Below are 14,334 nucleotides of genomic sequence, written 5' to 3' on the forward strand. Positions count from 1 at the left end.
TAATTAGACTAACTTTCAAGATCAGGCTAAGAATTATGTGTGCATGTCATGTCACTAGAGTCGGCATAAAAAGAACTATAAAAGGAAAAATGACCTAAACATAAACTGACTAGAACTAATAGAAAATAGGAGATTGCATTAGACAGATGATGAAAAGGGTTTGAACAGGACAAGCAAAATAGACAATGGTTACAACCCTGGAACAATCCTAAATAACACTAGACGAGTTACTACAAGTAAACGAACTAGACAAAATGAGAAGAAGAAGAGTTTGAGACACAAGACAATATCCGAATTACAACCCTGAAATAATCCGGACAAACAGAAATGACAACAAAATAAACCACCAAAAATCCTCCCTGGCTAGCCAAGAAAGGAGTGTCTTTCCAATTACCAAGCTTGACATCTTAGCCACTGGATTGCACATCAAAATTACTCGGACCTTTACCAATTTCAATATCATCAACTTGAGTCAGCAAGTTCCCAAGAGGATTCTCATACTCCCTTCCACCACGCATCTCCCCCACAAAGTGTGCATCATTATGTGTAGGCAAAGGATTCTGTGCGATATTCTGGGTGTCACTGTCCTGGACCACAATTATCCCTTCTTGAATCATTCTTTCTATCTCCCTTTTCAAAATACGAGAATCTTCAATGCTATGCCATTGGACGTTAGAGTGGTACCTGCACCGTACAGTAGGATCAAAACCTTTTGCATATGGGTCTGGAGTATAGCCGAGGAGCGGCTCAATCAGGCCAGACTGTTTTAACTTTTCAAACAAGCTTGTGTAGGATTCTCCGATTGGCGTGAAACTATTTCTTTGCCTTTGTTCCCTTCTATGCCCCGGTTTTCTAGGGTTTTTGGGTGCTCAAAAATGTTATGAAGGCGAAAGAGTATTATGCGGTGTTGGTGCTCGCCATAAGGAGTGACCCAATGGTTGGACAGATGACCGGACGTTGTTAGGAGGATAGTGCTGAGGTGGATTATGTGGAACTCGGGGATAGGTTTGGGGTTGGGGTCGAGGCTGAGTATATTGGTGAGGCGGACCCGTTGGGCCATATCGTGATCCTGAGACAACCATGGCAACATCATCATGTTTCTTCTGACCCGACAAGCTTCTTATGTCGTTCTGAATTGCCTATGTTGTGGCTTTTAAGGCAGAATAGCTCATGATCTTGCTTGACTTTAGTCCCTCTTCCACCATTTCTCCCATCTTTACCACATAATTGTAAGGCTTACCAATGGCTGAGATCAAATATCCGAAGTAAGTAGGCTCCAGGGCTTGAAGAAAGTATTCAACCATCTCATCTTCTTCCATCGGAGGATTGACCCGTGCAGCTTGCTCCCTCCATCGGAACCACATTCTCTAAAGCTTTCATTGGGCTTCTTTTCTGCCTTGGTTAGGGACAGGCGATCTGGGACAATGTCTATGTTGTACTGAAAATGCCGAGCAAAGTCCTGAGCCAAATCGTCCCATGTGTATCACTTGCTGGTGTCCTAGCGGGTGTACCATTCTAAAGCTTCCCCACTCAGACTCTAGCTGAAGTACGCCATCAATAATTCGTCTTTTCCCCTGGCGCCTTTCATTTTACCGCAATAAACTCTCAGATGAGCTACAGGATCCCCATGTCCATCATACAAGTCAAACTTGAGCATCTTGAACCCAGCAGGTAGTTGGACATCAGGGAACAAACACAAATCCTTATAAGCCACACTTACCTGGCTTCCTAACCCCTGCATATTTCTCAATGATTTCTCCAAACTCTTTACCTTCTTAAATATCTCCTCCTGCTCTGCGTTCTTGGATGGTTTCTCGGTTTCTACATGAGTCTCAAGGTGGGGAGTGTAGGAGTAAGGATCTGAGACTTTGAAGGTGGGTTTCGGGACATAGTATTGGGTATCTGGAACTAAGAATATGGTTGTTTTGGCTGGTGGAGCATGAAAAGTTTGGGAGGAAGTGCCAAGGTAATTATGGTAAGGGGTGAAGCCTTGTGCGTGTTGTGGGGAAAGATCAATGGTATTGGGCATCTGGGATTGAGAGAATGGTGGATTGGAAGCAGGGTTTTTTGTATAGTTAGTAGGGAATGAGGGTGGAGGGTGTCCCCTAATCCAGACCTGATACATTTCCGCCATCTGACGTTTCAACCTTCTAACCTCCTCTTTCAGTTCCGATTCTGATTCTACAATCTCCTTTGGTGGGTCTACAACTCTAGTGTCCAAGTCTTTACTAGCCATGTCTACAATGCTCTTTTGACCTTGTGTTGTACAGATGACTCGCCAAAGTGCCACAAACTAACCACCCTCTGTTATGATAATAATGAAAGTAACAAAGGGAGCAAAACAAAGCCAACATGTTATCGTTAGAGCATTTCTCAGATAGAAATATCACATTGTGTGCAATGCCCCCTAATCACAGTTAACAGTACTAGAATGGCTTCGAGGGTACGAAAGTCATATGGCATCATCCCAATTTCACTCTTCTTGCCCCATTTCCTTCTTCATCTTCCTTTCTAACACTTCTTGGTTATTCATTTCTTTCCCCTCTTTTCTTTCTGATTATCGCTCTTTTATTTTCTCTCATTTTTCATGTCCCACAACTTCATTCCCTCTTTTTTCTTTTCTTTTTTTCGTCTCTTTTTTTTTTTGCTTTTTTTAATGATGATTCGATCGAAACCTATGTAGGTTGCCTACGTATCATGTCCCTCATGAATCAGATCAAGCGTAGTTCTGGAAAAGTAAAGAAACAAAAATCTTTTTGGATTTTTCATTTATAACTTTTTTTGGCTTTTCAAATACAAAATATGAGGTATGATAATGAGAGACTCGGCAAACTAAACTACACTACGACAAATCTGACACCAACTAAATGATTGAATCCTACTGTACATGACTAGAAAGTAAAATATGAACAATAGACTCAAAAACATAAAAAGGCTCCTCAAGAAGCTCCGTGGTCCTGGAGTATCTATCATGCTCGAGTCCTGGTTTATGGATCCATACCTGAATGAGAAAAATAAGACCAAATAGATAAGTGACTCAAGACACTATGCGACACCACAACACCTCCTGTTGGATACATGCAAGACACTATTGTGCTATTTTTTGAAAATTAACGTACGTGGTCAAGAGTGGCTCTAAGTGAAAAATCACCAAGGGTGACTACTCAGATATGAAAATACCTTACTAATACTTATATGGATTCAACTCCCAATAATTATGGCCCAAAAATTAATTCGCAGAAATGACCCATTTCGCAAAAACGGCTGATATGGCCAGAAGTGGCTAAAGATGCAAACTCAAAAAGGACGGACCTTAAAGTAATATGACACCTAGTTGCGAACTCAAGATTCTAAGACGTGGGTAATTGAACCACTTTTACGAAAATAACTCCATTTTGCAAGAATGGCCGATGTGGCCAAAAGTGGCTAGACATGCAAGATTTGGCTAAGACCCCGCAAAGCCAAGAACCTAAGACTTACTAGGAAGATCGAACTCTATGTGGGTTGCCTACGTATCCCGCCCCGAAAGACGAGAATCAGGTTCGCGTAGTTCGGGAAGATTGAACGTGGGAGAAAGCTTTTTAAAAAAATGCAACTAATTTGGAAAAACTATATTTTTTGTCTTTTTGAAAAATGATGGAAAATGTAAAATCTTTTTGTATTTTTTTTTCTCTTTTTTGGAAAATGATGGAAAGGATTTTTCATTTTCAATTTTTTTTTGTTTTTTCTTGAAAAAGTTGTAAAAGAAAAATATAATTGGGCCCTACTTGCTTCATTTTTCACCCTTCTTTCCAAAACATCGGTCCGCCAAATGACCTATCTACCCTTGTAAATGCAACATTTAGCACATAGGATGATTAAATGTCATTTTGGGCCACGAGCCCATTTTTGACATAATTTGGATAGGCCTCCTACAACGGGACACGGTGCTTGGGACCGAGCCCTGCTAGGTTTAAATGACATGATGCAAATAAGAATGACCTAAAGGCTGACCTATGTTTGGAGTTCACTAACAAGGCAATTCGGGGGAGCGTATGGTCGATGGTGACTGCTCAAGCTTTCCACCCACTCCATTCGTCCGACCCCCCCCCCCCCCCCCTAAAATAAGGGTGACTCAACAAAGAGTTCGTGTACGCGACGCGTACTCCGAGACTTATTGCAGAAAAAATTGACCGGGTAATGCATACGATGACAATTATAAAGTAGTAACACATAAAGGAAAAACTGTAAACACATAAAACAACTAGCAAATAAAGTGACATAAACAAAAATAAATCAAATAAAGCAAATAAAGAAAACATAAAAACCTCAACCGAATATTCTAAAAATCCAACAAAATCAAGTATCAGCTCGAACCTGTAATTCCTCAGCAGAGTCGCCAGAGATGTCACACCCCTTTTTTAACCAACTTCACTAACTCTCTTAAATTAATAAAAGAGATTTTTGAAGCTCAAAAGGGTTTTTAATTAAAAAGTGACAAAATTGTGTTCAAAAGAAAAAAAAACTCAGAGTCGCCACCTGACATTGGTTTCGGTTACCGTGCCAGGTCACCATTTTAAAAAAAAATAATTTTTCCTTTAAAACACTTTGGACTCCAAAACTAAGTCTGCACCAGAGATTCAGGTAAGGGAATTCATTTGACTCGGGGAGAAGGTGTTAGGTACTCCCCAAATCTCGTGAAAACCACGGTTGCGTACTCGATCTAGTTCGCTTTTAAGATATTAAAATTGAGCTAACAACACAGAAAAAGAAAAAGAAACACACTAGAGGCTCGAGGTCGTCCCCTCTGAATAAAAGAAAATAGAAAAAGAAAAATAAAATAAAATCCTAAATACTAGTATATACTATATTATTTCACATCTTTGTCATGACCTCTAGATACATGATACTACGGGGCATACCCCGGATAAAAATACATACAAAGTCTACGGGTCATTCCCCTGAATATGAACTATAGGGAACGACCTTTCGCCTCGAACAAAATAAATGAAAAGACCTAAGGTTTGCCTACCCGAATGTGGTCGGCCTAGACAAGCTATTAGCGGTTAAACGAGTATAACGCAAATTAAGAAAAAACTAACAGAAATGGTCCAAAGCCCCGATTGTCATACCTTTAAGTTGTCTGCCATGACAATTTGCTTTAAAAAGTTCAACTATTCATTTTTTTTCTTTTTTTCTTTAAATTAAATAAACCCCACAACCCATTTATCAATTAAACAACAATATTCCAACAAATCACTAATTTGAAGATATTAGTAAACTATCAATCTTTTTTTCTTCTTAATCAAGTTTAATGAAGGATAAGCTAATAATCTAACAATAATCTTTAAATATAATAAAAAAAGGGAATATGAAAGCAATAGGAGTGCCAACCAAATGAATACACTGCTAATGTCAAGCAAATGACTACATTTTCTCAAAAGTTGATACACAGAATGTTAGGAAAAGGCAAACGTAAGAATCTGACCTCAAATCACGAGTTTGAACGTGACTATTCGACAACTCTAAGACTCAAAAATGAACTGGACCGCGAATAAACTTCGAATCGGCACCCCAGATCAATCGGGCTCCACGCTTTGAAATCCCATAATCCAAGAATTGAAAAAGAAGAAATAGAATTCTTTTTGTATTTTCGAACTAGAAAGAATGGACTGCTTTCCCAAATCAAGCTAGATTATGTGTTATATCAAAAATCAGGAAATGAGTGCAAATGGTAAAATTGGTCTTTCTATTGTTGGCTTGATTGAAATTTCATCATGGTATTGTCCTTCCCCTCGATTCCCCCTTTCTTTTCCTTATGTCCGTATGCGTTGCGGCTGGTTTTTTGTGGGAGGGGGTGAAGAAGAAGGGTTCTCTCTTAGGGTTCTTGTTATGTGCTGAAAGGTTTTACTTTTAGAGTTGTGTGGGTGGCTTCCCAAGAATGAGGGTGAGAGCATTTTATACTAGGGTTTTCAAAATGTTATCTCTTTATTATTCAAGACAAATATATATATATATATATAATATATAACAAATATAGAAAGCAAAATCAAGTATGCATTCTGAATCTGTTCTTGGAAACAGAATGAAGAAGAACGTGCAAGTGTGCAAGGTGTGGGTGGGGTCCATTTTCTTTTTGTTTTTCTTTTGTCTTTTTGATTTTTTTTTCTGATTTTCCTTTAGCTAAATCAAAAGTAAGTACATAAAAACACTACTCCTAAATGAAAATAGGAATATTAAGGAAAACAAAATAGCTATATTCTTAAGGTAGTATAAAATCTTTCAATCTACTGTTAGAAATTTAACATTTCTTTTTCATATTTATCAAACCAAAAATATGACTTTTTTTTTTCAATTTTATGAAAAGTAAGAAAAACTAAAAGTTACTAGTCAAAATAACAAATAGCTAGCATAAAGGAAAATTTATTTTTGTAATTTATATTTTAAAGATAAACTAAAGCAAAAAAGTAAAATATAATCAAAATAGCAATACTAGACTTAAAATAAATATCTAAATACTAAAATGAGTAAAATTTTGGAGAGGGTCAAAATTTACATGTCTACATCCACTATCACGACCCAATTCCATTATAGGTCATGAGGGCGCCCAACACCCTTGTCAGGCAAGCCAACGCGGAAGTGCTAACAAGTTCTCATTTTCACTTTACTAAAACAAGTACAGAAATTTCTAAATTTGCAGTTAAAAGCACGTGATAATTAGTAATGTACAAAAATAGTTATACAATCCCCAAAAGAATAGTCTACTAATGTGTGTGCCAAGACCTGGTGTCACAAGTTTACGAACAACTAGTAGAATATACAAAAGAATAAATCTATCCTACTGTCTGAAATAGAATAGACAGCCAAAATAAAGAGAGACTTCATCATGCTGCTGAACGGCATAGGAAAGGAGCAGCTCACCGTGGAAGTCTTGGACACTGATCAAGAACGCGCACCAGACTGGTAACCAGATGTACCTACCTCAGATCCTGTATAATTAAGTACATAAGTTTAGTATGAGTACATAAATAATATGTATCCATTAAGTATCCTGTCTAATCATAGAGACGAGAGGTCGACTTGACACTTACTAGGGTCAAATAATATGAGAAATGAATTATACTGAACACGGATAGAACAAATAATTAATAGTTTCTAGCAAAAAATAACAGGTCATCTCCTAGATAATATCATAGTTTTCCACTTACATTTCAGGGCAAATAATAAAGCTCAATTCATAGAAAAATACTGAGTAAAGAATGCGCAAGTAGTGCCGAGGTCATACGGCCCGATCCAACATAAAAGTAAATTGTGCACTGCCGAGGGTCGAACGACACGACTCATATATGCATCTATTACCCCGCTCGCGAATCAAACATGTGACACGATCAAATGTAATTAAACACAACAACAAGCAGTCAAGAATATATAACTGGGGAGCAATTACTCACAAAAATAGCAACTTCTCTTTAAAAAACCAAGAAAGATAATGTTCCTCTTACTAGTCTCATTTACCATAATCACCATGATTTAAACAATCCAAATTAAACATAAAGTTGCAAGAATATCACATAAAGCATGCTTTTGGGTCCTAGACTACTCGGACTTAGAATAGTAGTAGCTACGCACGGACTCTCGTCACCTAGTGCGTACATAGCCCCGCATTTAATGGCAAATTATTTGATGATATAACCTATGGGGACTATTCCCTCTCACAAGGTTAGATAGGAGACTCACCTCGCTCCAAAACGTACTTCCAATACCAAGAACGAGCTCAAACTCTAAATTTGGAGCTGAATGATCCAAAACTAGATAAATGAGGTAGGAACTAGTCAATACAAGCTCACAAGATCGCATTCTAACTATTTAAGCAATTCCCCAACCTTAAACACAAGTTTACTAAAATCCCCCCCCCCCCGCTCACGTGCCCGGATTCCGAAATTTTTTGAAGAAAGTTGTTCTTATAGCCCAAGGATCAATAATATATGATTTCTAATTCATTTCATAACAAATTTCATGATCAAATATAGCTTTTATCAAAACCCTTGGTTTTGCTCTAACCCCATGATTTTACCTTAATCTTTGTGTATCAATCTACCCAAGACTCAAGTATTAAACTAGAAATAAGTAGGATAAACTTACCTCAAGATGCTAGGTTAAGGTCCTCTCTCAAGAGCTCCAAAATCGCCCAATGGGTGAGTCAACAATGGCCAAAATGACTTAGAGCCCGCAACAAATGAAGCTCACTGCTTCAGCGATTTCTGCATCTGCGGTCCCGTTTCTACGAGAGGAAGGCCACATCTGCGGAATTGGCCAAGCGACTTGGGACCGTTCCTGCGGTCTTGAAGTCGCTTCTGCGCAGCCACTTCTGCGGTTTTGGCCTGGCCTGCCTTAGCCACATCTGCGAGAGGACGACCGCTTCTGTGGTCTCGCACCTACGGCTGACTAACCGCAGGTGCGGTTATGTCAGCAACCTGAAGCTTCAGCTCTTCTCAAAATTTTCAACTTCACTTGAGCCTCGTCCGATTGACGCTCGTGGCTCCCGGCCCCTCCCGAACATACCAACAAGTTTGAAATCATAAACGAACCCGCTCGAACCTTCGAAATGCCCGAAACAACGCTAAATCTAAGAATCACCCCTAAAACCAATTGGATCAAACTTATGAACTTCAAGTTCTTTAATTCACTTCTAACATGTCGGAACGTACTTATACTACTCGGATTGAAACCAAATTTTGCGGGCAAGTCTTAAATGTTATAATGGACCTGTACTGGGCTCTGGAACCAACATACGAGCCCTATACCAATGTGATCAATCATTATTTAGTTTCTTTAAATCCTTAGAATTTCAGTTCAACAATTTCTAATAAAAATTTATTGCTCGGGATAGGGACCTCGGAATTCGATTCTGAGCATACGCCCAGGCCTCATATTTTCCTATGGACCCTCCGGGACCGTAAAAACACAAATCCGGGCCCGTTTGCTAAAAATGTTGACCAAAGTCAAACTTAGCCTTTTAAGAAAATCTTAAGGAATTAAATTAGCCTATTTCAACCCAATCTCTTCCAAATCCCGAACCAATCATCCCCTCAGGTCATAAATTAGTTAAAGCAAGCGCGGGAAGTTTTATTTAGGGGTACGGGGTTCTAAAAAGCAAAATGGCGAATCGAGTTGTTACATTCTCCACCTCTTAAACAAACGTTCGTCCTCGAATGGACATAGAAAAGTACTTGAGGTGCTGAATAAATGTGGATATCTACTCTGCACGTCCTCCTTGGACTCCCAGGTCGCCTCCTCGACTGGTTGGCCCTCCACTGGACCTTCACCGCTGAAATCCTCTTGGATCTTAACTGGCAATCCTGTCTATCAATCATAACTCAGACTCTCATCCAGCTAAATAGTATTGAAGTCTAACACATGGGACAAGTCAGCATGATACCTCCGAAGCATAGACACGTGAAAAATTGGGTAAACTCCCGATAAACTGGGGGGTAAGGCAAGCTTGTAAGCAACCACCCCAACTCGCATCAACACCTCGAATGAGCCAATAAACCTTGGGTTCAGCTTGCCCTTCTTCCCGAACCTCATAACACCCTTCATTGGCGAGACTTTCAAGAGGACCTTCTCGCCAACCATGAATGATATATCACGCGCCATCTGATCCGCGTAACTCTTCTGTCTGGACTGAGATGTGCGAAGCCTCTCCTAAATCAACTTTACCTTGTCCAAGGCATCTTGCACCAAGTCTGTATCGTATAACTTAACCTCACCAGGCTCAAACCACCCGATAGGAGAACGACACTGTCGACCGTATAAAGCCTCAAATGGAGCCATCTCAATGTTGGACTGATAGTTGTTGTTGTAAGAAAAGTCTTCCAAGGGCAAGATATGATCCCACTGTCCTCCAAAGTCAATCACACATGCTCTAAGCATGTCCTCTAAAATCTGAACTGTCCACTCCGACTACCCGTCGATCTGATGGAATGTTGTGCTAAGCTCTACATGGGTCCCCAAATCACTCTGAACGGCTCTCTAGAAATGGGAAGTGAACTGAGGGTCTCTATCTGATACGATGGAAATAGGCACACAGTGCAACTTGACTATCTCCCAAATGTAAATCTAAGCCAATCTCTCTGAAGTGTAAGTAGTCACAACTGGAATAAAGTGTGCCGACTCGGTCAACCTGTCAACAATGACCCATACTACATCAAACTTCCGCAAAGTCCGGGGCAACCCAACTACGAAGTCCATAGTAATGTGCTCCCACTTCCACTCTGGTATAGTCATCTGCTGAAGTAGGCCACCCGGCCTCTGGTGCTCATACTTAACTTGCTGGCAATTCAAACACTTAGCCACATACTCCACTATGTCCTTATTCATTCTCCGCCACCAATAATGTTGTCTCAAGTCACGATACATCTTCGTCGCACCTGGATGAATGGAATATCGCGTATTGTGTGCCTCCTCTAGTATCCTCTCCCTCAGACCATCAACATTAGGAACACATAGGCGACCCTAGAGTCGCAAAACACCATCCTCTCCAATAGAAACCTCCTTGGCACTACCCTGAAGCACTGTCTCTCTGAGAACCACCAAGTGTGGATCATCGAATTGTCGGGCCTTGATCTGCCCTAATAATGAAGACTGAGCAACAACGCATGCAAGAACTCGGCTGGGCTCTGAAATATACAACCTCACAAGTCTATTAGCCAAGGACCAAATGTCCAAAGCTAGTGGCCTCTCCTCTACTGGAATGAATGCCAAGCTACCCATACTCTCTGCTTTCCTGCTTAAGGCATCCGCGACCACATTTTCCTTGCCTGATGATAAAGAATGGTGATATCATAATCCTTCAGTAATCAAGCCATCTACGCTGCCTCAAATTGAGATCCCTCTACTTGAACAAATGTTGTAAGCTGCGATGATCAGTATAAACCTCACATGACACCCCATACAGATAATGCCTCCATATCTTAAGAGCATGAACAATCGCGGCCAACTCCAAATCGTGCACAGGATAATTCTTCTCATGGATCTTCAGTTGATGCAAAACATATGTAATAACTCGCCCCTCCTACATCAATATACATCCTAATCCAACGCGTGAAGCATCACAATATACCGTATACATCCTTGAACCGAAAGGCAACACAAGAACGGGTGTTGTAGTCAAAGTTGTCTTGAGCTTTTGAAAGCTCGCCTCACAATCATCGGACCAATGGAAAGGAGCACCCTTCTGGGTCAATCTAGTCAGAGGTGATGCAATAGTTGAAAATCCCTACACGAATCGTCTGTAATAGCCTGTTAACCCTAGGAAACTCCTGATCTCGGTCACTAAAGTAGGACGTGGCCAACTTTGAACTGCCTCAATCTTCTTGGGATCCACCTTAATACCCTCTCCTAACATAATATGCCCCAAGAATGCCACTGACTCTAGCCAAAACTTACACTTGGAGAACTTAGAATATAGCTTTTGCTCTCGCAAGGTCTGAAGCACTACTTTCAAATGCTCCTCGTGCTCCCCCAAGCTACGTGAGTATATCAAGATGTCGTCGATGAAGACGATGACAAAGGAATCAATATAAGTTCTGAACACCCTGTTCATCAAGTCCATAAATGTTGTCGGGGCATTAGTCAAGCCAAAGGACATCACCAGAAGCTCATAATGGCCATATCTAGTCCAAAATGCAGTCTTCAGAACATCTGAGTCCCGAATCTTCAACTGATGGTACCCTGACCTCAAGTCGATCTTAGAGAACACCCTAGCACCCTGCAACTGGTCAAACAAATCATCGATACGAGGCAATGGATACTTGTTCTTGATGGTGACTTTGTTCAACTGGCGGTAATCCATCTGCATAGTCTCATCCTTCTTCTTCACAAATAACACTGGTGCACCCCAAGGTGATACACTAGGTCTAACAAACCCCTTTGCTAACAACTCCTCAAGATGCTACTTCAACTCCTTCAGAGCCATACAGTACGGTGGGATAGATATAAGTTGGGTGCCTGGAGACAAATCAATACAAAAATCAATATCACGATCTGGTGGCATGCCAGGAAGATCAAAAGAAACACATCGGCAAACTCCCGAACTACTGGAACTGAATCAATCATCGGAGACTCTGCGGTGGTGTTCCAAACATAAGCCAAATAAGCCAAACACCCCTCCTCGACCATATGTCGAGCCTTCAGGAAAGAGATAACCCGACTAGATGTATCAACTATGGAACCCTTCCACTCCAACCCTGGCAGCCCTAGCATTGCTAATGTAACAGTTTTGGCATGGCAATCTAGGACGGCGTGATATGGAGATAACCAATCCATGCCCAGGATAATCTCAAAGTCAATCATATCAAGCAACAGGAGATCCTCTCTAGTCTTGAAACCACAGAATATGACCATACAGGACCGGTAGATCCGATCCACAATCACAGAATCGCCCATATGAGTGGACACATGAATAGGAGTGCCAAAGGCGCAGGAGGAATAACCAGGAAATGAGCAAACGGAGATGATACATATGAATAGGTGGACCCTGGATCAAATAATACCGAAGCATCTCTACCGCAGACAGAAATAATACCTATGATGACGGCATATGAGGCCAATGCATCTGGCCTAGCCGGAAGGGCATAGAATCTAGCTGAAGCACCGGCTAGCTGGCCCCCACCTGACTAAGCAGTAGGTGGCTGACCTCTTCCTACTTGGCCTCCACCTCTAGGACGGTCTCTACTCGTCTGTCCCCCACCTTTGGGAGGCTGAGCAACCGGTGCTGAAATCATAGGCTGCTGACCTTGTTGTACTACCTTGCCTCGAAGTCTAGGGAAGGTCCTTTTCCTGTGACCCAAATCTCTACACTCGTAGCAAACCCTCGGCAACATAGCCTGCTACCCTAAAGTCTGAGCCTGCTGAATCGAATATCCACTAGAAGAACTCTAAATGGACGGTGGGTGATATGAACTCTCTGGTGTGGCACTGAAGTAAGCACTGGAAGAACCCTGATGACTAAAATACCTGCTGGAGGAACCCTGAATAGTTGGTGGACGGTAAGAACTCTCCGACATCACACTGAAATAAGGTCTCACTGGAGCTCCTCGGGGAGGTGGTGGTGGTGCTGAATACGGGGGCCTGCTAGGCTGACCCCTCCCGGTGTGCCTCCTACCCCTAGCTGGGCCACCTCTGAACTCTCCAAAAAAACCGGGCCCTCTTGTCCTGCTGAAATTGCTCTCTACCCCTCTGGCGATAACCCTCAATCCTGTGAGTAATCTCCACCACTAGCTGATACTCAGTACCCATCTCCACCTCTCATGCCATGCTAGCTCGAATACCGGGGTGCCACCCCGTAATAAATCTCCACACTCTCTCTACATCTGTGGGAAGTATCATGAGTGCATGACGAGATAACTCAGAAAACCTCGCCTTATAATCGGTCATGGACATTTGACCCTACTTAAGATGCTCAAACTGATATCGCAACTCTTCCTTCTCAGAGGGTGGAATATACCTATCCATGAATAACTATGTGAACTGACCCAGAGTGAAGGGAGGACAACCTGCTGGCCTGCCAGGAACATAGGACCGCCACCATCTACGGGCCCTGACTTCTAGTTGAAAATTAGTGAAGTTGACCCCATGCGACTCCAATATCCTCATGTTGTGCAGTCTATCCCTGCACCTATCAATGAAATCCTGGGCATCCTCATGAAGCTTGCCCCCAAAGACAGGAGGGTGAAGTCTAGTCCATCTATCTAATAACTTCTACGGGTCACCATCCGCAACTGGTCTGGGCTCGGGCACCACTGCAGCAACTGGATGAGCCCCAACCATGGGTAGTGCACCCGAAGTCTGATACACTACAGCCATGTGATTGGGAGCCTAAGCAATAGGGGTCTGTGCTCCCCCTCCTATCTATGATGTAGCTGGATCTGCTGGAAATAAACCAATCTGAGTCATGGTTTCCATGAACCGCAACATACGGCCCATGATCTCCTGGAAACCCGGTGCTGTCATAAAGTCCGCTAGGGTAGGCTCGGCTGCGGGCACCTTGCCCTGCTCCTCAACGATAGGATCTCCCGCCAGATCTACTGGTGGTGCTATTGGGACAGCTCTGGGATGCCCTCGTTCCCTACCTCGAGTCGGTGCCCTCCCCCGGCCTCTGCCTCAGCCTCTAGCAACGGGGGGAGCATCTCCTCCCAGGTCTGGAACATCAGCAATATGTGTTCTCACCATCTGTAAGAGAATAGAAGAGGGAAATTTAGTATACCAACCACTGCACGATAGGAAATGAATAAAGAGTAGTTTTCCTAACACCCTATAGCCTCTCGAAGATAAATACAGACGTCTCCGTACCGA

General features: G+C 42.0%; 1 protein-coding gene across 1 annotated transcript; it reads right to left on the bottom strand.

Moving 5' to 3' along the window:
• Window positions 1-1,537: 1,537 nt before the first annotated feature.
• On the bottom strand, window positions 1,538-2,236 carry LOC138870828 (uncharacterized). The gene has a single exon (XM_070148668.1). It carries the CDS (start codon window positions 2,234-2,236, stop codon window positions 1,538-1,540), a length of 699 nt encoding a protein of 232 aa, XP_070004769.1.
• Window positions 2,237-14,334: the final 12,098 nt, after the last annotated feature.

The sequence above is a fragment of the Nicotiana sylvestris genome, chromosome 6 (genome assembly GCF_000393655.2).
Source record: "Nicotiana sylvestris chromosome 6, ASM39365v2, whole genome shotgun sequence".
In the NCBI taxonomy this organism is placed as follows: domain Eukaryota; kingdom Viridiplantae; phylum Streptophyta; class Magnoliopsida; order Solanales; family Solanaceae; genus Nicotiana; species Nicotiana sylvestris.

What these genes read in the sequence shown, in the direction of transcription:
- LOC138870828 (XM_070148668.1), bottom strand. Translation starts at nt 2,236, where the DNA reads ATGGCTAGTAAAGACTTGGACACTAGAGTTGTAGACCCACCAAAGGAG.